We start from the raw sequence: 25,814 nt of genomic DNA on the forward strand, positions 1-25,814 counted from the left end.
GTAAGGGAGGAATATCGTCTCTATGAAGCACCACAGAATGTAGGCAACCCGGACTTATTAACAAGGTGGAAGCGGGAGATTCCAAGAGTTTGGGCCGAGACCAACCCCCCAGGGTTGGCTAAACATGTGACCCCCATAATAGTCCAATTGGTCAGCACTGCCACCCCAGTCCGAGTCCGGCAGTATCCCATGAGTCGGGAAGCCCAGCATGGTATCAGGAACCATATTAGACGCCTAAAAGAGGCTGGTATCTTGGTGCCCTGCAAGTCAGCCTGGAATACACCCCTTCTCCCGGTCCGAAAGCCTGGAACGAACGACTTCAGACCAGTGCAAGATCTACGAGAGGTAAATAAGAGGGTAGAGACCATTCATCCCACAGTTCCCAACCCTTATACTCTCCTCAGTCTACTGTCGCCTGATCGAACCTGGTATAGCGTCCTAGATTTGAAAGATGCCTTTTTCAGCCTCCCCTTGGCCCCACAGAGCCAACCTATCTTTGCCTTTGAATGGACAGACCCCGAGGAAGGTGAGTCAGGACAACTAACTTGGACCCGACTTCCCCAAGGTTTTAAAAACTCTCCGACCTTGTTTGATGAAGCCCTAAGCAAGGACCTACTGACCTTCCGAAGTGAGCACCCTGAGTGCAGCCTCCTACAATATGTGGACGATCTGCTGATCGCTGCCTTATCTCGAGAGGATTGCGAAATGGCAACCAGAGACCTACTCGAGGTACTGGGGAACTTGGGGTACCGGGTATCGGCCAAAAAGGTTCAGCTGTGTACCCAAGAAGTAACCTACCTGGGCTACCAAATTAAAGAAGGACGAAGGGCCCTGTCTGAGGGAAGAGTCCAGGCTATCCTAAAGATCCCGACCCCCACTACCAAGAGACAGGTCCGGGAATTCCTGGGAGCGGTAGGCTACTGTAGGCTATGGATCCCAGGGTTCGCTGAACTAGCAAAGCCCCTCTACACCGCCACTGGAGGGGGCGACACTCCTTTGAAATGGACTGAGATGGAGGAAAGGGCTTTCCAGGCACTGAAGGAGTCCCTGGTAAGTGCCCCAGCTCTAGGTCTCCCAGACCTGAACAAACCGTTCCAGCTGTTTGTAGCAGAAAGTGCTGGTGTGGCTAAGGGAGTACTCACTCAAACCCTGGGGCCCTGGAAGAAGCCTGTCGCCTACCTGTCTAAACGACTGGACCCAGTAGCGGCCGGATGGCCTGGATGTCTGAGGACAGTGGCAGCAGCCGCCCTACTGGTGAAAGAGACTACCAAACTAACTTTTGGGCAGACCCTAGAAATCACCACAGCCCACAATCTTGCCAGCTTACTTCGCTCCCCTCCGGACCGATGGATGACCAATTCTCGGGTCACCCATTATCAGGTACTGTTGTTGGACCCACCCCGCATTACTTTCAAACAGACTGCAGCCTTAAATCCAGCTACCTTGCTCCCCAACCCAGAGGAAGACGCCACCCATGACTGTGGAGAAATCTTGGAAGCCCTGACCTCATTGAGAGCTGACCTGACGGACGTCCCGCTACCAGACGCACAGGAAACCCTCTACACGGATGGGAGCAGCTTTGTGGAAGACGGCGTACGGTATGCAGGTGCCGCGGTGGTCACCAGCCGGGAGGTCTTGTGGGCTGCATCCTTGCCACAAGGGACATCAGCCCAAAAGGCGGAGCTGATAGCACTCATTCAAGCACTCAAGTGGGGAGCAGGGAAAAAGATAAATGTGTACACCGACAGCAGGTATGCTTTTGCCACCGTCCATGTCCATGGGGCACTATATCAAGAGAGAGGACTGCTGACGGCTGGGGGAAAAGCTATCAAGCATGCTCAGGAGATACTGGCCCTGCTAGCAGCTGTTTGGGGGCCAGAGAGGGTTGCTGTCATCCACTGTAAGGGACACCAGAAGGATGACTCAGAAGTCTCGCGAGGCAATCGGTTGGCAGACCAGACAGCTAGGGAAGCGGCCCAAAGACTAGTGGGGACCACGGCCCAACTGGTGGTGGCTACCCCTATACCAGGAGAAGTGACAAAAGGACAGAAACCAGTGTACTCGAAACAGGAAGAGGAGATGAGCCGGAGACTGGGGGGGAGATTAAATGAGGAAGGATGGATCGTCCTCCCGGATGATAGGATTCTATTACCCCAGCCACTGGGAAGACAGGTGGTCTCTCAAACGCACCAAGGTACCCATTTTGGGGGAAACAAATTAGCTGAACTGATCAGTAAATTTTATTTGATAATTGGTTTGCACAGGATCTCCCAGAGTGTGGCAGGTCGCTGTGCAACGTGTGCCAGAGTCAACGCTAACCCAGTACAAGTGAAAGGACCAGGAACCAGGTGGCGGGGGGGGGAACCTGGAGAACACTGGGAATTGGACTTCACTGAGATGCCTGTGGCTCAAGGAGGATATAAGTATCTCTTAGTCATGGTAGATACCTTTTCAGGGTGGACCGAAGCCTTCCCCACTAAGAAAGAGACTTCCCAGGTAGTAGTGAAACAACTGGTCTTTGAAATTATCCCCAGGTTTGGGCTCCCTTATTCACTGGGGTCGGATAATGGCCCGGCATTCATTGCCAAGGTCACCCAACAATTGGCAGAAATTTTAAAAATTAAATGGAAATTACATTGCATTTACCGCCCCCAGAATTCGGGGCAAGTAGAAAGAATGAATAGGACTATTAAGGAAAGCTTAACCAAGTTAAAAATAGAGACTGGCGGGGACTGGATTTCCCTTTTACCCTTTGCTTTGCTTAAAAGCAGGAATACCCCATACGTGTCTGGATTTACTCCATTTGAGATTGTGTATGGTAAACTGCCAACCTTGGTGCCCCGGGTTGAGACTGAAAAATTGGCCGAAGTGTCACGGGGCAGACTCCTCAAGTCCCTACAGGCCTTGCAGGTGGTGCGAGGAAAAGCCAGAGCCGCCGTCCGGGACGAAAAGCCTGGGACCCGGAGGGAGGAAAGCCGAGGCCAAGTCCCCTTGTTCGAGCCTGGTGATTCCGTACTGGTGAAGAAGCTGCATCCTGACCATCTCGAAGCCCGGTGGGAAGGACCATACACCGTGATTCTGAGTACGCCAACTGCTGCTAAGGTTGCCGGGAAACGACACTGGATTCATCATACTCGCCTGAAGAAATTTGTGGCGGACCCCCCGGAAATAGAGAATCTGAGGAAATGGTGTGCCGTAGCCACCCCAGACCCAATGAAGGTCCGCTTGGTCTCCTGCTAACTTGTGTGTGTGTTTTGCCTGGTGCACTTCTGTTTTACCTCTGCCACTGCCCAAGCTCACATGCCTCCCACCCCCGAGTGTCCTCTCTGTATGTATGGGAGCTGAAAAACAAAGAGGGAAAGATGGTCGCCAATCAACTAACTGCCGGGCAGCCTATATTCACTCTTGATCTGTGTGATCTATTTGATGCCAACTGGACCAGGGTAATCTATGCCGGCCAGACTGCAACCGGAGGGACTACTATAGATGGGGGGTGTGGCTCCATTGACCTGGAGGAACGCCTTTGGGACAGACCCTATTATGTATGTCCCAAAGAAGACAGCCCCACCAACTGCAGAGGAGAACCATATTTTTTCTGTGGGTTGTGGGGGGAATGTCTGACAGCATCTCCAGGGAGGGATGGTGATAAGCACCTGAAAGTCACAAGAGTGATTCGACCAGGTGGCCCGACCGAACCAGGTACTTGCTATATTGGAGACTGTAACCCTGTGGAGGTGACGGTCAAAACTTGGAATGAGACTGATTCATGGATGAGAGGGAGAATGTGGGGCATTAAGATTCCTTTTTCTGAAAAGGACTTTGGGACATTATTCACTATTCAACTGCGGATGCTGCCATGGACTCAGAATCCTATTGGGCCCTTGAGACCCATCATTTTAGGAGAAGACCCCCGACCTACTCTCTCCCCCTCTCTACGGATGGGTGAAGAGAATGAGACTAATGGGGATCAGACTGACATTGCACCAAGTGGCACTAAACTGACTGACACAGAACCTTTGCATCCCAGGGTGAAGCCACTAGTGAAAACTGTAGAATTAATGTATTACCTTTTGAATGAGTCTGACCCTAACATAACCAGAAACTGCTGGCTGTGTTTACACCCTGAGCTTCCTTATTACATAGGTGTGGCTGCCTCTGCAGGAATAGGTAGCCAGAAGGGAGACATAAGGAAGCTGGCTCTATCCTCTAGCAACTCTAAGGGCCCAGAATGTAAGTGGGGAGTACAGCCCCACATGACACTGGGAGATATCCAGGGAACAGGAACTTGTATTATCACAGCCAACTATAAATTGGAATCCTCCCCGTACAGGGGAAATTGCAACCTAACCATTAAAGTTAGTAAGACTCAAGAGTGGGTGACCCTCCTCAAAGCCCCTGAGGGGACTTGGTGGGCCTGTACTTCGGGCATGACCCCCTGCATCACCCCCTACGGAATGACCAAAGAGGACCTCTGTGTTTTGGCCCATATCCTGCCCCATGTATACTATTCCCATGGTGAAGAAGGTTGGGCTCACCTTGAACGGCAAGGAACAGACTACCTCGGACCAATAAGACGGAAACGTGTCCCGATAGTAGTTCCTATACTCGTGGGGACAGCCATAGCAGGGACAGCGGCAATGGGAGCTGCAGCCCTAGCTAAGGAGACTACTCTAGTACAGTTAGATCAGCAGATCAATCAAGATATGGCCACACTAGAGGGCACTATTGAATCTCTCGAAGGGTCCCTATCTTCGTTGGCCGAGGTGGTCCTGCAAAATCGTAGGGGACTTGATTTGTTATTCATGAAACAGGGTGGGTTATGTGTGGCCCTGAATGAGGCCTGTTGCTTTTATGCCAACCACTCCGGAATGGTGAAGAAAACTTTAAGTGAGGTCAAGAAAAGAATAGAAGATAGAGATAACCGTCTAAGGGACCTGAGCGAGGACAGCTGGTTCGCAAATCTATTTTCTTGGCCCTCTTGGTTAAAAACACTAATTAGTTCCCTGGCAGGGCCTCTGATCACCCTACTTCTACTTCTTACCCTGGGGCCTTGTCTATGGAGGTCTTTGATCTCCTTGATTAAAAGGAAAACTGAGAAGGTTATGCTCCTGGAGTCTCAGTATGTCGAGGAGCAATATAGCTCAGAAGAAGAAGAAGAAGAAGAAGAAGAAGATGAATCAAGGATTTGATTCCCAGCTAAGACTAGTGGGGAATGTTAGAGGCAGTAACTCTAAAATAGTTATAGTTGCTTTTTAAGTTTGAGTTTTAAGAATAGTTTAAATATAGTTGCTTTTTGCCTTCCTGACCAGTGAGGTGGAAAATTCCTTGCCCCTTTCCCCTCGACAGAACCTGAGAGGCCATCAATTATTTTGACAGACCCTGCAGCGAGCAGGACTCATCATGACCTCTGCAACAGAATACTGTTACCAGACAGTTAAAAATGGCCTGACAAATGATGACCTGATAGATTGCAAACAGATGGTCGGTGGTCCCAATAAAGAACAAAAAAATGTGGTGACCCCCACTTTGGCAATGACCTATTGGTCTGGTGTGATGTTTAGAAATAGCCCATGCTTTGCTCTGAATGGATCAGGCTTTTGCTAAGTTTGAAATGATTGGATATAGGCAGATAAGGTGATGTGTTCCCCCTCCCTGAGTGTAGTCTGAATTCCTATAAATTGTATGGTTTGAGCTTTGTTCAGGGTCGAGCTTGGTAGACTGACACCAGTCACCATCTCGGCCCGGATTGCAATTCGTGAATAAACATATTTTGCTTCCTTGCAGTGGATGGTGGTTTGATTTCGCTCTTTAACAAAGACAGACACCTGCAGACCTGCTTCACCGCCTGTGAAGCGACTCCCCTGCAGGTGGGGAGCCTGGGGCTCGAACCGGGATGCTTCCGCTGGTCCTCGTGCTTAGCGCCACCTGCGCTTAACCCGCTGCGCTACCGCCCGACTCCCACATGATGTCTTTTTAAAAATATATATTTCTGGGGGAGTCGGGCGGTAGCGCAGCGGGTTAAGCGCAGGTGGCGCAAAGCACAAGGACCGGCGTAAGGATCCCGGTTCCAGCCCCGGCTCCCCACCTGCAGGGGAGTTGCTTCACAGGCGGTGAAGCAGGTCTGCAGGTGTCTGTCTTTATCTCCCCCTCTCTGTCTTCCCCTCCTCTCTCCATTTCTCTGTCCTATCCAACAACAATGACATCAATAATAACTACAACAATAAAACAACAAGGGCAACAAAAGGGAATAAATAAATAAAATAAATATTTAAAAAAATATATATATATTTCTTTTAAAAACATTTTAAAATATTTATTTACTTATCATTGGACATAAAAAGAGAAAAATTGAAGGGTGGGGGAAGTAGGGAGAGAGACAGAGAGACACCTGTAGCCCTGCTTCACCACTTGTGAAGCTTTCCCCCTTGCAGGTATGGACCAGGGGCTTGAACCCGGGTTCTTGTGCACTGTAGTGTGAGTGCTCAACCAGGTGTGTCACCGCCTGCCCCCCTTATATTTATTTTCAGTGAAAGAGAGATACAGAATGAAAACAACCAGAGCACTGCTCATCTGTGGCTTATGGTGGTGTGGGGGATAGAATCTGGGACTTTGGAGCCTCAGGCATGAGAGTCTCTTTTTGTATAACCATTATGCTATCTAACCCTGCCCAGCCTATATCATGTCTTTTTTTTTAAAAAAAAATTTATTTATTTATTTATTTTTGCCTCAAGGATTATTGCTGGGGCTTGTGGCTGGCACTACGAATCCACTGCTCCTGGCAGCCATTTTATTTTTTTCCATTTTATTTTACAGGACAGAGAGACATTGAAAGAGGAGGGGAAGATAGAGAGGGGGAGAGAACGATAGACACCTGCAGACCTGCTTCACTGCTTATGCACTGTCATGTATGCACTTAATCAGATACACCATCACCTGGCCCCAATTTTTTTTTTTTAAAGATTTTATTTATCAATTAGAAAGATAGGAGGAGAGAAAGAACCAGCCATCACTCTGGTACATGTGCTGCCGGGGATTGAACTCAAGACCTTATGGTTGAGAGTCTGATGCTTTATCCACTGTGCCACCTCCTGTACCACACCTAATTTTTTTACTTTTAAAAGATATTATTTATTAATTAATGAGAGAGAAAGAGAGAGAGAGGAGGAAAGAACCAGAGCATTACTCTGGTACATGCAATTCTGAGGATCAAATTCAAGACCTCATTCTTGAAAGTTCAAGATTTTATCCACTGCATCACCACCCAGGTCATGATTGAGTTTTTCTAAACTCAAATATTTATTTGTATATTTATTTTATGAGAGAACACAAGGGCAGGGGTAGATAGCATAATGGTTATGCAAAGAAACTCTCATGCCTGAGGCCCTGAGACTCTGAGGTTCCATTAGCCAGAGCTGAACAGTGGTCTTGTGAGATAGATAGATAGGTAGATATGAAAGCATTACTCTGGTACATGCAATGCTAGGACTGGAATTAAGGATCTCAATATTAGGAGTCCAATACTTTAGCTTTATTGACTGCACTACCTCCACTTTGAGTGTTTTTTTTTTTAATTGCTATCAGAGTTATTGCTGGGGTTTGGTGCTTGCATGTTCAATCCACTGGTCCTGGCATCCATTTTTTCCTTTTTTTTTTTTCTTTGAAAGGACATAGAAATTAAGAAGGAAGAGAGATAAAGAAGGGAAGAGACAGAAAGACACCTGCAGTACTTGTTTCACCACTTGTGAAGCTTCCCCCCTGCAGGTGGGAGATGTGGGTTCGAACTAGTGTCCTTGCACATGCATAACCAGGCATAACAACGGACTCCCCCGAGTGGGTGTTTATAAAGACTGTCTTCCAGGAGTTAATCAGGGTAAGGTAAATGGAGTTTTACAGTTCAGTTTGTTTGTTTGTTTATTATTGGATGGAGACAGAAACTGAGAGGAGAAAGAGAGGGAGTGAGACAGAGAGACACTTGCAGCCCTGTTTCACCACTCATAAAGCTTTCTTCCTGCAGATGAGGACCAGGAGATTGAACCTGGGTTCTTGAGCACTGTAATGCATGAGCTTAACCAGGTGTGCTTCACTTTCCTCCCCCCTTTTATTTTATTTAATTAAAAAATTTTTTTTATTTATTAATGAGGAAGATAGGAGGAGAGAGAAAGAACCAGACATCACTCTGGCACATGTGCTGCTGGGGATAGAACTCAGGACCTCATGCTTGAGATTCCAAAACTTTATCACTGCACCACCTCCTGGACCACACAGCCTCCCCCCTTTTAAAAAAGATATATTTCTTATACAGCAAATCCTAACAAAGGGACTTTTCAATGTTAACCCAATTACCAAACAATGGGATTATAACAATAACTATTGTCTTCTTGAACCCTAAGACAGCAGGAACCTCACATTTCCACCATAGAGCCTATATTTCCTCCAGTCCTGGAACCTTAGGGTGGGGCGCACTTTCCTGCATGCTTCTCTTATTTCATACCAAATAATATTGCATCCTCCGATCCCAACCTAATCAATACAACAAGTACCACCTCAGCATGCTTCACTTCAGACTGTATCCAGAGACTTCAGGTGTGGAATGACAACCCTTCAGCTTCATTACTCGGGTGAGACCTTTTCTTTTTTTCTTTTTTCTTTTTTTAAATTTTTTACTTAAGAAAGGATTAATGAACAAAAACATAAGGTAGGAGGGGTACAACTCCACACAATTCCCACCACCCAATCTCCATAACCCACCCCCTCCCATGATAGCTTTCCCATTCTCTAGCCCTCTGGGAGCATGGACCCAGGGTCGTTGAGGGTTGCAGAAGGTAGAAGGTCTGGCTTCTGTAATTGCTTCCCCGCTGAACATGGGCGTTGACTGGTCGGTCCATACTCCCAGTCTGCCTCTCTCTTTCCCTAGTAAGGTGTGTCTCTGGGGAAGCTGAGCTCCAGGACACATTGGTGGGGTCTTCAATCCAGGGAAGCCTGGCCAGCATCCTGGTGGCATCTGGAACCTGGTGATTGAAAAGAGAGTTAACATACGAAGCCAAACAATTTGTTGAGCAATCATGGATCCCAAGCTTGGAATAGTGGAGAGGAAGTGTTAGGGAGGTACTCACTGCAAACTCTAGTGTACTTCTGCTTTCAGGTATATATTTTGCAGTAGTTTATGGGTACGTGTGAACATAAGCTCTCTCTCACAGAAAATGGTGTATATCTAGGTTATGGGACTTTGTTAGAAAGTGAACTACCTGAGATGAAATTAGAGTGTACTATAAAAGGAAAGGTCGGGTGAGACCTTTTCTTTCATAGTATTCTCTAATTCCATTCCAGGTGGTTCACTTCCTAACAAAGTCCCAAAACCTGGCTATAGACCAGATCCCATGAGATAGAGCATATGTTCACACGTATCCACAAACTAGGGCAAAATATATACCTGAAAGCAAAAGTACACAATAGTCTGCAGTGAGTACCCCCCAACACTTCATCTGCACTATTCCAGCCTTTAGGTCCATGATTGGTCAACAATTTGTTTGGCTTTGTATGTTAACTCTCTTTTCAGCCACCAGGTTCCAGATGCCAGCATGATGCCCACCAGACTTCCCTGGACAGAGGACCTCACCAATGTGTCCTGGAGCTCCACTTCCTCAGAGTCCCACCCTACTAGGGAAAGAGAAAGGCAGGCTGGGAGTATGGATAGACCTGTCAATGCCCATGTTCAGTGGGGAAGCAATTACAGAAGCCAGACCTTCCACCTTCTGCATCCCACAATGACCTTGGGTCCATACTCCCGGAGAGTTAAAGAATAGGAAAGCTATCGGGGGAGAGGATGGGATACGGAGATCTGGTGGTGGGAATTGTGTGGAGTTGTACCCCTCTTATCCTATGGTTTTGTTAATGTCTCCTTTTTTTAAATAAAAAAGATATATTTCTTTTTTATTTATTATTGGATAGAGAGAGAAATTGAGGGGGTGGGAGATAAGAGAGGGAAAGAGACACAGAGATATCTGCATCACTGCTTCACCACTAGTGAAGCATTCCCTTTGCACGTCAGTACCAGGGGCTTGAACCTCGGTCCTTGTGCACTTTGATGTGTGGGCACAATCAGGTGCGTCAAGTCACCACTTGGTCCCCCAAGGGCTTCAGCTTTTATGCTTTAATTATCTTCCCCAAATTTGTAAATGTTTCTCTTAAAACCTCTTCCTGAAACATCATAAATCCTCTTGTGGGCCTCTATAGGACCTTACCCCTCAATGTAGAACAATGGTAGAAACTGCCTCACTGTCAGATGGGAGCCTTGGTCAACATGCTCTTCAATGGGTCCCGCAAGAATGCAGCCTAGACTGTTTCTAGCTATGACCATGGAATGCGAGCTCAAATCGACAGGGATCCAGAGGTTTACACAGGCTTCTGTGCTAAATATGAATAGACATGGGCCCTAGGTCAGATCGATGGGGTTTACAGTTAACAGAATTTATATACATTTTTTTTTGTGGAATACTTAATGCACCTTTTGGGGTGGGAGGCAGTAAGGCTTTGCAGCCCAGGGGTGGACTACCTTTCTAAGCCTTAAGTGATTGCAAAACTGTTCAAAGCAACTCAGCACCACAAAGCAAGAAATCTGGAAGGGTAGGGGGAGGGGGGAGGGAGAATGGGAACGAAGTCCAAACCGGGGTGTGACACCTCGGTTCTGTAGACACCTCTCTCAGTGAGATGGGAAATTTTACCCATGCATCAACAACTACTGTAAACCATTATCTCATGCCCCAATAAAATTATAATTAAAAAAAAATCTATATGGCGGAAAATAGTTGAGGAGTTTTCATGGAGGACGTGGGCCCTGCAAAAAGGATGGGAAGGAGTGAGAGGACGCAAGCTTTATTTGCTTAGTCTTTATTAATAAATTGCCAGGGAGTGGCAAGAAGAGCCAACGTCTGGATTCGGAGGCCACAGTCCTCTCCAGGCTATTTCGGGATGCTGGGTCAGCGGCCGGCTATGGGTCTACGCCCCGGCTGCCAGGCTCCCACGCGCTCTCCGCGCCGGCTCCCGCCCGGCATACGGCCGATCCTTGCAGCTCCCGCCCCGAGCCCTGGCCGGCTCACTTAGGTGGAGCGCCACCTGGGCCCGGGCTTGGGCCCGCCCAGTCAAGTCTCCCTTAAGCGCAGGCACCTGCTTGGCCGCCCCGCTCGGCGGGGTCCTGAGGCGTCTCAGGGAAGTGCGGCGATTGGCTGCGGCTCCGGGGAGCCCGGCTGCAGCACCGCTTGACAACCGCAGGCTGCGAGCGGCTGAGCTGAGCGGCTGCGGGCTGGGGAGGGGCCGACGGGGGGCAGGACGGCCTGACCGGCTGATGGATTGACGCGCGGGCGGCAGAAGGGAGGACCGCCGCCCAGCTGGGACCGCCGCCCTCGCGCTCACGCAGCAGCCAGGACTCGTCGCTTCGGGGCCCGACCGCCGGCCTCCCGCCGGCCTCCCGCCGCTTTCTTCTCCGCCGCTTCCCCGGGCTCGTCTTGGAGCCCTCAGGTGAGCGGCTCCGGCGGGCGGCGGCGGGCGGCGCGGCGCGGCGCGGCGCACCTCGGGTTGCCATGGTCACTGGCCGCCACCTGTCACCGCTCGACCGGGCTGGGACCCGGCGACCCCCGCGGCGGCACCCGCGGTCCGGCAGCGGGCTCTTGGGTGGACCTGGGTGGCGGCTGAGGCCCGGGCGTCGACTCGGGGGCTGTGGAGGCCGCCGCCCCGACCACTCGGCCCCTCACGGCTGGGCGGTCGCGGCGACGCCTCTCGCCCCGGCGCGGTCGGCCTCGAGCTGGGAGCGGGCGCGGCTGGTGCCCACCGCGCAGAGTGCGAGGGAGCCGCCCGCCCTGCTGGCCCCGCTGCGGAGCCCGGGCGCGGACCGCGGGGCGCCGGGCCGGGCGGCCGGAGGGGAGGGGGCTGCGGGCAGAGAGGCGGCCGGGCAGCCCTGCGGGGTCGGCTCTGGCCTTCCTTGCGTCGGTGGTCAGTGGGCAAAGGCCTTTGGCGACGATCGGGATCCCGCTCGGACAGAGGGGCGTCGATAGATTTGGAAATAGGGTCGTGCGGGGGCCGGGGGCGCCTGCGTGGGAGACGCAGGGACTCGCGGGCTTAGGCCGCTTCCCCGCATTGGGGAGGGTGAGATCGGGGCTCCCGGGAGAGGCCTCAGGCAGAAGGGGCTGGAGGGGTGTAGACAGGGGCGACGTTTGATCAGCCTTCGCTATTTCTTTGCATGGCTGCACCCAGACTTGCAGTCAGTATAACCAGTCACGCACGGTATGGGAGCAGATTATCATTATTACTATTTTGGCAACTTGGTTGTCTCTGCATAATGAAAGGAGAAGTCTTTGTTCCACCCAGATCCATAGGTTGCGATCCCAACACTTTCCTCCCTTTGTTGTAGACTTCATAGAATGCTTTAAAAAGTTAATGGTACAGGAATGAACATATTTGGTTTTTAAAATTATGTATGTGTGTGTGTGTCCCCACAGTAAATCTTAGCGGATTTTTTTTCTCTTCCAGTCTTGGCATGGGTTACATTGATTTTTTTTTTTTTTTTTTTTTTTACTAGAGAGAAACGCCTAAGAAACCATTTTTCCTTTATATGGTATATTCTCAAGGTCTCATTAAGGAGGAAGAGATAATAAATAATTTTTTTTTTTTACCTTGGGTTTTAGAGAGTAAATTGCTTCTACACAGGAAAGGAAATTTATATCCAATGAGATCCATAAGCAATTGATCCACAACAGTATACTTGTAGATCAGAGAACAAAACCCCCAAATTCTTGGATTTGTTTGGGTGAGGGATTTTGTCATGTTTATTATTATTATTATTTTAACCAGCGCACTGTTCAGCACTGGCTTATGGTGGTGCGGGGGATTGAACCTGGGACATTGGAGCCTCAGGCATGAGAGCCTGATTGCATAACCATTATGGTATCTACCCTCCGCCTCCTACCACTTTTAACCTGCTTATCACCTACTTAATTTTATTTATTTATTTATTTATTTTGGCCTCCAGGGTTATTGCTGGGGCTCAGTGTCTGCACCAGGAACCCACTGCTCCTGGAGGCTATTTCTCCCCCCCTTTTTTTGCCCTTGTTATTATTATTTTTTATCATTGTAGTTACTTTTATTATTGTTATTTATGTCGTTGTTGTTGGATAGGACAGAGAGAAATGGAGGAGGGGAAGACGGGGGGGGGGAGATAAAGATAGACACCTGCAGACCTGCTTCACCGCTTGTGAAGTGACCCCCCTGCAGGTGGGGAGCTGGGTGTATGAACTGGGATCCTTACTCCGGTCCTTGCGCTTAGCACCACATGTGCTTAACCCACTGCGCTACCTACCGCCCGACCCCCTCTCCTACTTTATTTTTAAAAATTTTAAAAAATATTTTATTAATGAGAAAGATAGGAGGAGAGTTAGAAAGAACCAGACATCACTCTGGTATATGTGCTGCCGGGGATTGAACTCAGGACCTCATGCTTGAGAGTCCAATGTCTTTCCACTGAGCCATCTCCCAGACCAGTTTTTAAATTTTTTAAAATTTACTTTACAAAAAGATTTATTTGGGCCGAGGGTAGATAGCATAATGGTTATGCAAAGAGACTAGACCCACATGCCTGAGGCTCCAAAGCCCCAGGTTCACAACTATAAGCCAGAGCTGAGCAGTGCTCTGGTAAAAAAAAAAAAAAAAAATATATATATATATATATATATATATATATATATATATATGGAGGGGGACTAGAGCATCACTTTGGCACATGCTATGCAATGCTTGCTCTGCTTGTACCCATCTCCTAGGTTACCTATTTTTTAAAGCCAGTAATGGGAATGTATCATAAAATAGAGGTACTGTCCTATGTCTGTAGTTAAATAATTGTGTTCCTCCTTTGTTTCTGTTTGTGAAGTCCAGTTTCTCAGTTACTGAATGAATAGCATATGATGTAGCTTACATAGCAGTTCAAAATATACGGGAAGACTTGCAGCTTTCCAAAGTAGATCAGTAAACTGGACATCAGATTGTCTTGGAAGGGCTTTTTACCCTAAGGTTAACTCTGACTTCTAGATCTGCATTATGAATATAATACCTGTTCTTATTTTAGGGAATGGGCTCTGAAGAACAAAATAATGTGCTTGAAAGCATATTGTGAAATAAAGATATCTGTTGATAGCCTTTTTAATAAAATAGAGTCGTATAATATTGGTAAGGATAATTAAATTTTCTGCCTGATCTACTTAGCATTTCTAGGCTTAAGATTACTACTTTTTTTTTAGAGACAGAGGCAGGTGTGTGTGTGTGTGTGTGTGTGTAAGAGACCAGTGCAGTGAAGTTTCCTTCATTGCAGTGGGGGCCAGGCTTGAACCTGTGTGACAAACAGCAAAGCAGCACACTCTCTAAGAGAGCTATTTCACCTGTCCCAAGACTCTTTAATAAATATTTTATTTATTGAGTAGAGACAGAGAGAAATCTATAGGGAAAGGGGAGATAGAGAAGGAGAGATACCTGCAACGGTGCTTCATTGCTTGTGAAGCTTCCCCCCTGCAGACGAGGACTGGGGGATTGAACCTGGGCTCTTGTATGTTGTTACATGTGTGCTCTATAGAGTGTGCCACTGTCTGACCCCCCCCCCCCTTTTTTTTTTTTTTAATGCCAGAGCATTGCTTAGTTCTAGTTTATGGTATAGTACAGGGGATTAAATTTGGGACTTTGGCTTCTCAGGTGTAAATTTCTTTTTGTATAACTATTATGCTAGCTCTCCTACCCAAGAGTTTATATTAAGAATTTGAATTTTGGGGAAGGAGAGAGCCTGATGACTGTGTAAAAGACATGTCTGAGGCTCTGAAGTCCCAGGTTCATTCCCTTTACTACCATATGCCAGACCTATGCAGTGCTCTGGTAAAAATAAAAAAATTTAAAAAGGGGGGTCGGGCGGTGGCACAGTGGGTTAAGCGCATGTGGCGCAAAGCGCAAGGACCGGCGTTAAGGATCCCGGTTCGAGCCCCCGGCTCCCCACCTGCAGGGGAGTCGCTTCACAGGCAGTGAAGCAGGTCTGCAGGTGTCTGTCTTTCTCTTCCCCTCTCTGTCTTCCCCTCCTCTCTCCATTTCTCTCTGTCCTATCCAACAACGAACAACATCAACAATGGCAATAATAATAACCACAACGAGGCTACAACAACAAGGGCAACAAAAGGGGGGAAAAATGGCCTCCAGGAGCGGTGGATTCATGGTGCAGGCACTGAGCCCAGTAATAACCCTGGAGGAAAAAAAAAAAAATTTAAAAAGGAACTTGAATTTTATTGATGTGTCACAGAAAGCCCCTGAGCATAGAGAGATTGTAGGGTGTTTCTTTTTAAGACATGAAGAGAGACAGAGACAGACAGACAGAGAGAGAGAATGAAAGAGAACATAGAACTAAAGCTTCCTTCAATGTGGTTAGACCCAGGCTCAACCATGTACATGGCAAAGCAGCACATTATCCAAGTGAAGTGTTTCACCTGCCCAAGCCTTTATTTTTCAAAGAGCTCATGGGAACTATTAAGGTGGATAATTACTCCATTACACCTTGGCAGAGGTTCTTTTATTCTGTGGTGACACAGAAAAGGGTGTTTCCTCCCTGTGTGTGGGCCAGGGTTGCTTTCCTCCTTTTACTAGGTTGTCTTCATATTCTAAAGAATACAACTATGTTCAATAGCTCACTTGAGTTGCATTTGTATTAAATAGTCCACCTGCTGGATCACTTGAGTATTGAATGAGAAAGAAATACCTGAGGCCGGGTGGTGGCGCACCTGGATGAGCACATGTTACAGGCGGAAGGAACAAGGTTCAAACCCCTGGTCCCCACATGTAGGGGGAAAATTTCACAAGTGGTAAAGCTGGGTTGCAGGTGTCTCTCTGTCTCTCTCCCTCTCTGCCATCCCCTTCCCTTTCAATTTCTGGTTGTCTCTATCTAATAAAGATAATAAAAAATAAAAAAAGAGAAATAGCTTACTTTAGCCCTCTGAACTGTGCTTTTTAAAAAAAGTCTCTATGTTTTGCATAGAGACAGAGAGGAGGCTAGAGGTAATGAGGAGATGGAGAGAGTCACCTGCAGTGCTGCTTCACTGCTCATTTTCCCCCTTAGGTGAGGACTGGGAGCTTGAGCTGAGCATATCACAGTGCACGCTTAACCAGGTGTGCCACCACCTGACCTCTGTTTTCCAAGTAGGAATATTTGTGCTGTTGAAGATAAGCTGCAGTATGTCAAGAGAAACCTTTGGTCATATAATATGGCATATACTTAGGGAATTGTTACTAATTTCACTTGCAGACTTGGACAAAAATACTGTATTTATATTAAAACACAACAGAATGGTATATCCCTGGCACTAAGATAAATAAAACAAGCAAAAAGACAGGCCGGGTGGTGGTGTACCTGGTTGAGCGCACATGTTACAATGTGCAAGGACCCAGGTTCAAGGCCCTGGTCCCCACCTGCAGGGGGAATGCTCTGCAAGTGGTGAAGCAGAGTTGCAGGTGTCTCTCCTCCCATTTATTTATTTATTTATTTATTTGTCTTCAGGGTTATTGCTGGGGTTTGGTGCACTACGAATCCACTGCTTCTGGTGGCCGTTTTTTTTTTTTTTTTTTTTCCTGTTTTATTGGATAGGACAGAGAGATTGAGAGGGGAGGGGATGATAGAGACGGAGAGAAAGATTGACACTTGTAGAACTGCTTCACTGCCTGCGAAGCCACTCTTGCAGGTGGGGAGCCGGGAGCTCCAACCAGAATATTTGCTTCAGTCCTTGTGCTTGGTACTATGTGCGCATAACCTGGTGTGCCACGGAGAGACTCCCTTTCTTTCTCCCTCTCTACCATTCCCTTCCTTCTTGATTTCTGGCTGTCTGTATACAATAATAATTAAAAAAAAGATGATGTGGGGAGTTGGGCTGTAGCGCAGCGGGTTAAGTGCAAGTGGCGCAAAGTGCAAGCACTGGCGTAAAGATCCTGGTTTGAGATCCTATTGTATTCTATTTTTTAAAATTATTGTAGTGTGGGGGATTAATGGCTTACAGTACAATTTTGACACATGGGTACAGTTTCTCATCTCCCTGTGATCTATTTTGTGACAAGACCATATGTCAGAGATGGTACACAGTACTAAGTAGGAGGGTGAACTAAAGTACCTGTTAGATCAATTCTGTGATAAATAAATAAGGAAGTAGAATAGCTAGGATGAAGACTAACCTAAGATGTAGGTAATTATATAATACAAAACTCTGTTATGGTTTTGAGTAGTTAATGCTTGTGCAAGTTTGGCTTTTTAAATACTTTTTTCAAGTTTGTGTGACTCTTCTGTACCTTCTTTTATATGTTTCTTTTTAGATAAAAATTTTATGGTTTCGAATTCCCTTTTTTCTTCTTTTTTTCACTTAATTTTTTTAAATTGTTTTTATTTATTGGACAGAGGCTGCTAGAAATCAATAGGGAAGGGGGTGATAGTGAAGGAGAGAGACCTGCAACACTGCTTTACCACTTGCAAAGTTTCCCCCCCCCCCCCGCAGGTGGGGACCAGTGACTCCAACCAAGAGTCCTGTGCACTGTAACATAGGCGCTTAACCAGGTACACCACCACCTGGCCCTTCAAATTCCCTTTTTCAGATGTCAGTACCAATATAAACCATTTATTTTTAAATAGGGAGAGAGACAGAGGGAGAGAGTGAGTGGAAGAGACCACAGCACTGACATTCCCTCAGTCTGGAGGTGGGGCTCGAACCTGGGTCTGCATATGGCAATGCAGCTCGATATCCAAGTAAGCTTTCCCAGCTGCCCATATTATTATTACTTTTCTTTCAGTTTATTTATTGTAATTGGGGAAGATTGGTAGAATATTGGCGTTGCACAACTGAAGTTCCTGATTTAAAGCTATAACTGTTAGACAAGGGAAATAGCTCTGCTTGTTAGAGCACAGCACTGGTATGTTGGAGGCCCCAAGGTCCCATTTTCAGTCCCTGATATCACCATAAGCCAGAGCTGAGCAGTCTCTGCTTTCTTATGTGTGCCTCTTGCATTGAAATAAATAAATCTTGGGTGGGGTAAATAGCATAATGGTTACACTGAGACTTTCTTTCATCCCTGAGGCCCGAGGTCCCAGGTTAAATCCCCCACACCACCATAAGCTAGAGCTGATCAGTGTTCTGGTAAGAAAACAAAACAAAACAAACTGTATATATCTTAAAAATATCTGCAGCTGTGTTAAACATTTGTCCATTAGTCCAATAATCACTCATAGTTCTAGAAAGTAATAGTGATGAATAGAAAGCAATATGAAAAGCTATTAAGAGTCGGGATGCTGCATCTATAGTGCAGATGTTCACTGATTGACTAGATGCATTTAGAAACTAGATGCATTTTTTCTTTGTTTTTTAATTAAAACTGATTATATAGAGATTTTGCATTACAGGCTAGATATTACCTCCTAAAAATACATGGTTCCTGTTATTTAAGTGTGAGTTGTAAAACTTGAAGAGAAACTAGGAATTAGTAAAAATCTATAAACTCTTTATTTTGTGTATGAAGAAATTGAAGACCTTAAAGATCAAATAGCTTGCACCATCACATATTCCTAAAGTACCAGACATTTATAGTTAAGTGACCTGGCAACTGATGTGTTTTTGTGGTATTATTTTATTGAAAGAATGACTGAAGACTAAAAAAAAATTCTACTTATTTTATAGGGGAGACTTCAGAACACAGTTCTGCTCTGTATTCGGCACTAGGAGTGGAAACTGGGACCTTATGCATGCAAGTCCTCCACTAGACTCACTTAGCCACTTCCCTGACCATAATAACCTTTTTTCCTAAGGAAAGGTACAGTAATCTTTTGACAGTTAATATTTTATTTGAACACTTCATGGTAGGGACCTGGAGAGATAGCATAGTGGTTATACAAAGAACTTTCATTCCTGAGGCTCCAAGGTCTTAGGTTTAATCCCTTGGCACCACCAAAAATAAGAACTGGGCAGTACTCTGGTTAAAAAAAAAAAAGAGAAAGAAAGAAAGAAAAAAAGGTTCATGGTATTTAATTTTCTTGTTTTATTCTCTGACTGGAATGGTAAATGCTAGTGTTCAAGTGTTAGGCACTTAAGTTCTTGAAAGAGTAGAGTGTTTATTATTGTTTGGGATAGAATTGGTAATTAATGGAGCATTTATTTAGCTTTTTTTAAAAAAAGATTTTACTTATTTATTATGAGAAAGATAGGAGGAGAAAGAACCAGACATCACTCTGGCACATGTGCCACTTGTGCCGCGAGGATTAAACTCAGGACCTTATGCTTGAGAGTCCAAAGCCTTAAGGACCACGACCTCCAGGACCACTTATTAAGCCTTCTCCCCCCTTTTTTTTGCTGTTGTTGCCTACCCAATTTATAGTATATGTACCCTAACTCTCTTAACCATGTTCTTAATCATTCTTATTTAAATATTTTATTTACTTCTTTATTGGATAGAGACAGGCAGAGAGAAATAGAGAGGGAAGGGGGAGATAGAGAGGAAGAGAGACACCTGCAGCACTGCTTCACTGTGAAACTCTACCCCTGCGGATAGATTCAACCTCAGTTCTTGGACTAGGTTCTTGCACATAGTAACATGTGCTCTACCGGGAATGCTATAGCTCAGCCCCCCTGAATCATTATAAGTTCTCTCTTTTTCTTCACCTCTTACCTCCCTTCCTTCTCTTTCCTTTCCCTCCCTCCCTCCTTCCCTCCCTCCCTCCCTCCATTCCTTTCTTCTAGATTTTATTTATTAACAAGATAGAGAAGGGAGAGAGAACTAGAGCATCACTCTGGTACATGGGATGCAGGGAATTGAACTCAGGACCTCATGTTTCCGAGTTCAGCACCGTACTTACTGTACCACTTCCCAAACCTGTGTATTTTTCTTACGCTTATTATAAGTAAACTCTTTGTAAAATAATACTTAAATCATGTCTGGGGAGTCGGGCGGTAGCACAGCGGGTTAAGTGCAGGTGGCACTAAGCACAAGGACCAGTGTAAGGATCCTGGTTCGAGCCCCCGGCTCCCCACCTGCAGGGGAATCGCTTCACAAGTGGTGAAACAGGACTGCAGGTGTCTATCTTTCTCTCCCCTTCTTTGTCTTCCCCTCCTCTCTCCATTTCTCTCTGTCCTATCCAACAACAACGAGATCAACAACAACTACAACAATAAAACAACAAGGGCAACAAAAGGGAATAAATAAATATTAAAAAAAAACTAAAAAAAATCATGTCTGTTTATATTTGGTTAAAATCTTTTTTTTCTTTTATTGAATAGAGACAGAAATTGAGAGGGGAGAGGGGGATAGAGAGGAAAACAGAGAGATAGTTGCAGCCATGCTTTATCACTTATGAAGCTTTTCTCCTGCAGGTGGGGACCAGGGGCTTGAACCTGCGTCCTTGTGCACTGTAATGTGTATGCTTAACCAGGTATGCCACCGCCTGGTTCCTATTTGGTTAAAATCTACTGCTGTTTCCTGTGTGAAACCTTTTTCATATTTCCATAAAAAAATATTCATGAAGGCAGGGGTAGATAGCGTAATGATTATGCAAACCGACTCTCCTGCCTGAAGCTCCACAAAGTCCCAGGTTCAATTCCCTGCACCACCATAAGCCAGAGCTGAGCAGTGCACTGGTAGGAAAAAAAAATCTACCTATCTATCTGAAAGTCTGTATTTTTTTTTCAATCTTTTAAAATTTATTTTCCCTTTTCTTGCCCCCCCCTTTAATTGTTATTGTAGTTCTTATTGTTGCTATTGATGTTGTCGTAGTTAAGCCAGAGACAAATGGAAAGAGGAGGGGAAAACGGGGAGAGAAAGATAGATACCTGCAGACCTGCTTCATTGCCTGTGAAGCAACTTCCCTGCAGGTGGGGAACTGGGGCTTGAACCGGGATCCTTATGCCAGTCCTTGCACTTAACCCGCCATGCTACCGCCTGACTCCCAGTCAGTGTATTTCTATTGCCATTATTTTCTCTATTGTAGATGTAGATTAGTGCTTATCTTTTTCTTTTTTATTTCTATTTTGTTTTGATAGGACAGAGAGGAGTTGAGAGTGGGGGGAGGAGAGAGGAAGATAGATACCTGCAGACCTGCTTCACAACTTGTGAAGTGTCTTCCCTGCAGCTGGGAAGTAGGGGCTTGAACCTGGGTCCTTGCACTTAGTACTATGTGTGCTTAACCAGGTGTGCCACTGCCCAGTCCAGTGCTAGTCTTTTTTTTTTTTTTTAAATAACCTCCAGGAGCACTGGATTTATTATTATTGTTTTTTTTTTTTTTTTTTTTTTTTTTTTTTTACCAGAGCACTGTTCAGCTCTGGCTTATGGTGGTTCAGGGGATTGAACCTGGGACTTTGAAGCCTCAGGCATGAGAGTCTCTTTGCATAACCATTATGCTATCTACCCCTGCGAGTGCTAGTCTTTTAAAAATATTTAACTTATTTATTTCATATGAGGTGGAGAATTTCATATGAGAAAGTGAAACAAAAGTCAGAACATGATTTTTTTAAACTTTTTTTATTGGGGATTAATGGTTTGTAGTAAATACAATTATTGATACATATGTAAAATTTCTCAATTTTCTGTAAAACACTCTCACTCCCAGTGTAGGTCCTCCTCAACCATCATGCACCAGGATCTGAAAATATCCACCCCTCTATCAGAGCCCTTTGCTCTGATGCAATATATCAAGCCCAGTCCAACGTCTACTTTGTGTTTCCCCTTTCTGTTCTTATTTTTTAAATTTTACTTATTTATTATTGGATAGAGATAGAAATTTGGGGGGTGGTGGAAGTGGAGAGGGAGAGAGATAGACACCTGCAGCTCTACTTCACCACTCGTGAAGTTTTCTCCCTGCAGGTGGGGACCAGGGGGCTTGAACCTGGGTCCTTGCACACTGTACTATGTGTGCTTAACCAGGTATGCCACTGCCTGACCCCTTCTCTTTCTGTTTTTATTTCTCAACTTCTGTCTGTGAGTGAGATCATTCCTTTTTCACCCTTCTCTTTCTGGCTTATCTCACTTAGCATGATCCCTTCAAGCTCCATCTAAGATGAGATGAAGGTGAATTCCTAATTTGTAGTAGATGAATAGTTTTCCATTGTGTGCATATACTACAACTTTCTTAGCCACTCTTCCATTGTTGGCTTCCACCTTTGGGCTAATACAAACTGTGCTACCATGGATATTGGTATAAGCTGATCTCTTTGGATGAGTGTGTTTGATTCCTTAGGATATATCCCTAGGAGAGGAATTGAAAGGTCACAGGGTAGGTACATTTCTAGCCTTTTGGGAGATCTCCAGACTGCTCTTCACTGGTGTGGGACAAATTTACATTCCTTTTTTTTTTTAAATTTTATTTCTTTATTGGGGGATTAATGGTTTATAGTCGACAGGAAAACACAAAGGTTTGTACATGCGTAACATTTCCACATAACAATACAACCCCCACGAGGTCCTCCTCTGCCATCATGTTCCAGGACCTGAACCCTCCCCACCACCCCAGAGTCTTTTACTTTGGTGCAGTACAAATTTACATTCCTAACAGCAGTGCAGAAGAGTTCCTGTACCCCACAACCTCCCAACATTTGTTGTTACTATCCTTTTTAATATATGACAGTCTCACAGGAGTGAAGTGGTATCTCATTGTATCTGTTGGTCTTTTGAATCTCTTCTTTGGTGAATATTTTTTCCATATAATCCTACTTTTATGGGATCTTTTTGTTATTGTTGCTGCTGCTGAGTTTAGTGAGCTCTTTATATATTTAGGTTATTAGCCTTTTGTCTGATGTATGGCATGTAAAGACTTTCTCCCATTTTGTTCATTTCATATGAGATAGAGAAAATTTCACATGAGAGAGGGAGAGAAGCCAGAACAATGCTCTAGTACTTGGGATACTGAGGATTAAGCCCAGGCCCTCAAGTATAAAAGTCCTATTCTCTGCTATACTGAGCTGACTCTAGTCCCTAACACCACAAAATTTTCTTTTTCCTTCCTTACCTCCCTGTCCTCCTCTTCTTCCTCTTCATCCTCTTCATCTTTCTCTTCCTCATCTTCCCCTTTTTTTTTTTCAGAGCACTGCTTGGTTCTGGCTTTTGGTGGTACAGGAAGTTGAACCTGGGATTTTGGAGTCTCAGGAGTGATAACATTTTTCCATATCTCCCTCTCTTTCTCTCCCTCCCTACTTTTTAAAGCCAGATACTGCTTAGCTCTGGCTGATGGTATTGGGGATTGGACTTGGAACCTCAGCGCCTTAGTCATGAAAGTCTTTTTGCATAAGCATTATACTGATCCCTGCCCTCTTTAAAATTATTTATTTATGTTCCTGGTGGCTGTTTTCCCCCCTCCTCACTGATTCCTCACAAAATGGAAGGTAGGTAGCTAGCTCTTGAGTCGTTCATTCTAGTCGTGAGGGCTCTTTCCTCATGGATCATCTCCTAAAGGCCCCACTTCCTGATACTATTTATTACTTTAGGAGTTAGGCTTGGGGAAATACGAACTTTAGGAGGACATAGATGTTGGTTCAGAGGATAGCAATTTTTTTTATTAGTGATTTACAAAATTACAAAATAACACGTGCAATTTTACATCGTTTCCACCACCAGATTGCTGTGTCCCCATTTCCTCCACCAACTGCAGTTGTTTTCGCCAGGTCACAGAAATGGTTCAATTATTATTTCTGTATCTGTCTAATCTAGTCTATCTATATTTGCCCATTCCCCCCCCTCCCACATGATCCTGCCTTCTCTTCCTTTTAAAAGTCACACCTGCACCTATTACTGCTACTTCTGAATGTCTTTCTTTTTGTCCTCTACTCTCTCTGATGGAAATGGGGTTCAGAGCCCTCTGGTCATCTTCCCCTAACATTTCTCCCCCTGTGGGAGTATGGACCAAAATTTTGTGGTGCAGAGGGGGAATTTTGGCTTCTGCAATTGCTTCTCTGCTGGATATGAGCGTTGTCAGGTTGATCTATACCTCCAGCCTGTTTCTGTCTTTTCCTAATGGGGCAGGGCTCTGGAGAGGTGAGGTTCTGGGGCACATTGGTAAAGTTGTCCACCCAGGGAGTTCAGGGTAGAATCATAGTAGCATCTGAAACTTGGTGTCTGAAAGGCAGTAAGTTATGAGGCAGGACAAAATGTGTAATAAACAGGAACTGTAAAGTAGGAATAGAGCAGGTGTGAATAGGGATTTTAGGTGGTAAGAAGCTGGGAATTCTATTTTAGGTATGTTCCTAGGGGCCCATGACTGGTGATTTTTGCCTGACCTTGATAGTTAAAATGGAGGTGGGCTAAAAACATTGTCTGGAAAGATGTAGTCAGAGTTGAGAATAGAAATAGAGAGCCGGGGGGGGGGGGGGGGGCGGGTCGGGCAGTAGCGCAGCAGGTTAAGCAAACTGGCACCTTTATGAGGATCCCTGTTGGAGCTCCCGGCTCCAGACCTGCAGGGGAGTCACTTCAGTGGCAGTGAAGCAGGTCTGCAGGTGTCTGTCTTTCTCTCCCCTCTGTCTTCCCTGCCTCTCTCCATTTCTCTCTGTCCAACAATAGTGACATCAATAATGACAGTAATAACCACATCAACGATAAGACAACAAGGGCAACAAAAGGGGGGGGGGATAGCCTCCAGGAGCAGTGGATTCATAGTGCAGGCACTGAGCCCCAGCAATAACCCTGGAGGCAAGAAAAAAAATAAATAAGTGAAAAAGAAATAGCTGGATTAAGGGCAGAGAGTAGCTCCCAAACTTGAAGAAAATATATAAATATAATTAACTGTTTACCCCATCAATCAGACCCAGGGCCCATGTATATTCATATTTAGCATAGGAGCCTGTGTAACCTCTGAGTCCCCGTTAGCCCGAGCTTGCAGTCCATGGTCACATCTGGGATCATTATAGGTTGTACTCATTTTGGACCAATCTTCCTTGAGTGGCAGAGTAGGCTGACCCTTCAGGAAGTGGGGCATCCTTACCATTGCTGCATTATAGTGAGGCCTGGAGAGGCCCTTGAAAAGGCTTATGATGACATTACTGATGAGAGTGACCAGTGATGGTGGAGAGAGGGGTCTATTAGAGGTCTAAGCTCATCGTATCTACAGGGGAATCCTAGGATTCCCTGACTTGGACCCCAGGTGATGGGGTGGCCTGGTAGTGGCCAAAGAGGCCACCATCAAGTGAGCCAGTCTCTTGTCCTTTTCCATTTTCTTGTAGCCCCTTCTTTATTTGACCAGCTTGGATTTTCTCCCAGCTGTTAAAGCATTGTGTCAAATGATAGCAAATTTAATAAACTTGTTTATTCATCATCCTGCTTTAGTTGTAACTTTTCTTTTTTATGTTTACTTTTTCCAAGTTCACTCTTTTTGGATTATTTTGAAACAGCTTTCGTTATTTCTCTTAATCTGTAATTATTTCAGTATGTACTTTGCAAGATAAAGACTGTAAAAAAAAAAGCCACAGCTAGTGGTCTGGGAGGTGGCACAGTAGATAAAAATTAGACTCTTCAAGCATGAGGTCCTGAGTTCAGTCCCTAGCAGCACATGTACCAGAGTGATGTCTGGTTCTTTCTCTCATCATACCTCTTAAATATATATATATTTTGCCTCCAGGGTTATTGCTGGGGCTCAATGCCTGCACCACAATCCACTGCTCCTGGAGGCTATTTTTTCCCTTTTGTTGCCCTTGTTGTTTATTATTGTTGTTTTTATTATTGTTGTTGTTGCTGTCGTTGTTGGACAGGACAAAGAGAAATGGAAAGAGGAAGGGAAAACAGAGAAGGGGAGAGAAAGG

The 25,814-nt window shown here is 45.5% G+C and overlaps 2 protein-coding genes across 3 annotated transcripts in view; both read left to right on the forward strand.

Moving 5' to 3' along the window:
* Nucleotides 1–3,362: 3,362 nt before the first annotated feature.
* On the forward strand, nt 3,363–5,083 carry LOC132541460 (endogenous retrovirus group S71 member 1 Env polyprotein-like). Its single transcript, XM_060202366.1, has 2 exons — nt 3,363–4,951; nt 5,011–5,083. Exons 1-2 carry the CDS (start codon nt 3,363–3,365, stop codon nt 5,081–5,083), a joined length of 1,662 nt encoding a protein of 553 aa, XP_060058349.1.
* A 5,945-nt stretch (nt 5,084–11,028) lies between these two features.
* The window catches only part of WDR47 (WD repeat domain 47), a 76,298-nt gene continuing 61,512 nt past the window's right edge, over nt 11,029–25,814 (forward strand). Inside the window, exon 1 of one of the 2 annotated variants that reach the window (XM_060201964.1) lies at nt 11,029–11,514. The gene's annotated coding sequence lies outside the window, so the exon portion shown is untranslated. The remainder of the gene's footprint in view (nt 11,515–25,814) is intronic. The other variant, XM_060201965.1, reaches the window with a different exon arrangement.

The sequence above is a fragment of the Erinaceus europaeus genome, chromosome 11 (assembly GCF_950295315.1).
Source record: "Erinaceus europaeus chromosome 11, mEriEur2.1, whole genome shotgun sequence".
NCBI classification, from domain to species: Eukaryota; Metazoa; Chordata; class Mammalia; order Eulipotyphla; family Erinaceidae; genus Erinaceus; species Erinaceus europaeus.

Excerpts from the sequence above, each read along its gene's own strand:
- LOC132541460 (XM_060202366.1), top strand. The coding sequence starts at position 3,363 with ATGGTCGCCAATCAACTAACTGCCGGGCAGCCTATATTCACTCTTGAT. Across the intron at positions 4,952-5,010 it reads GACCTGAGCGAGGACAGCTG|GGCCTCTGATCACCCTACTT; the intron begins GTTCGCAAATCT and ends GTTCCCTGGCAG.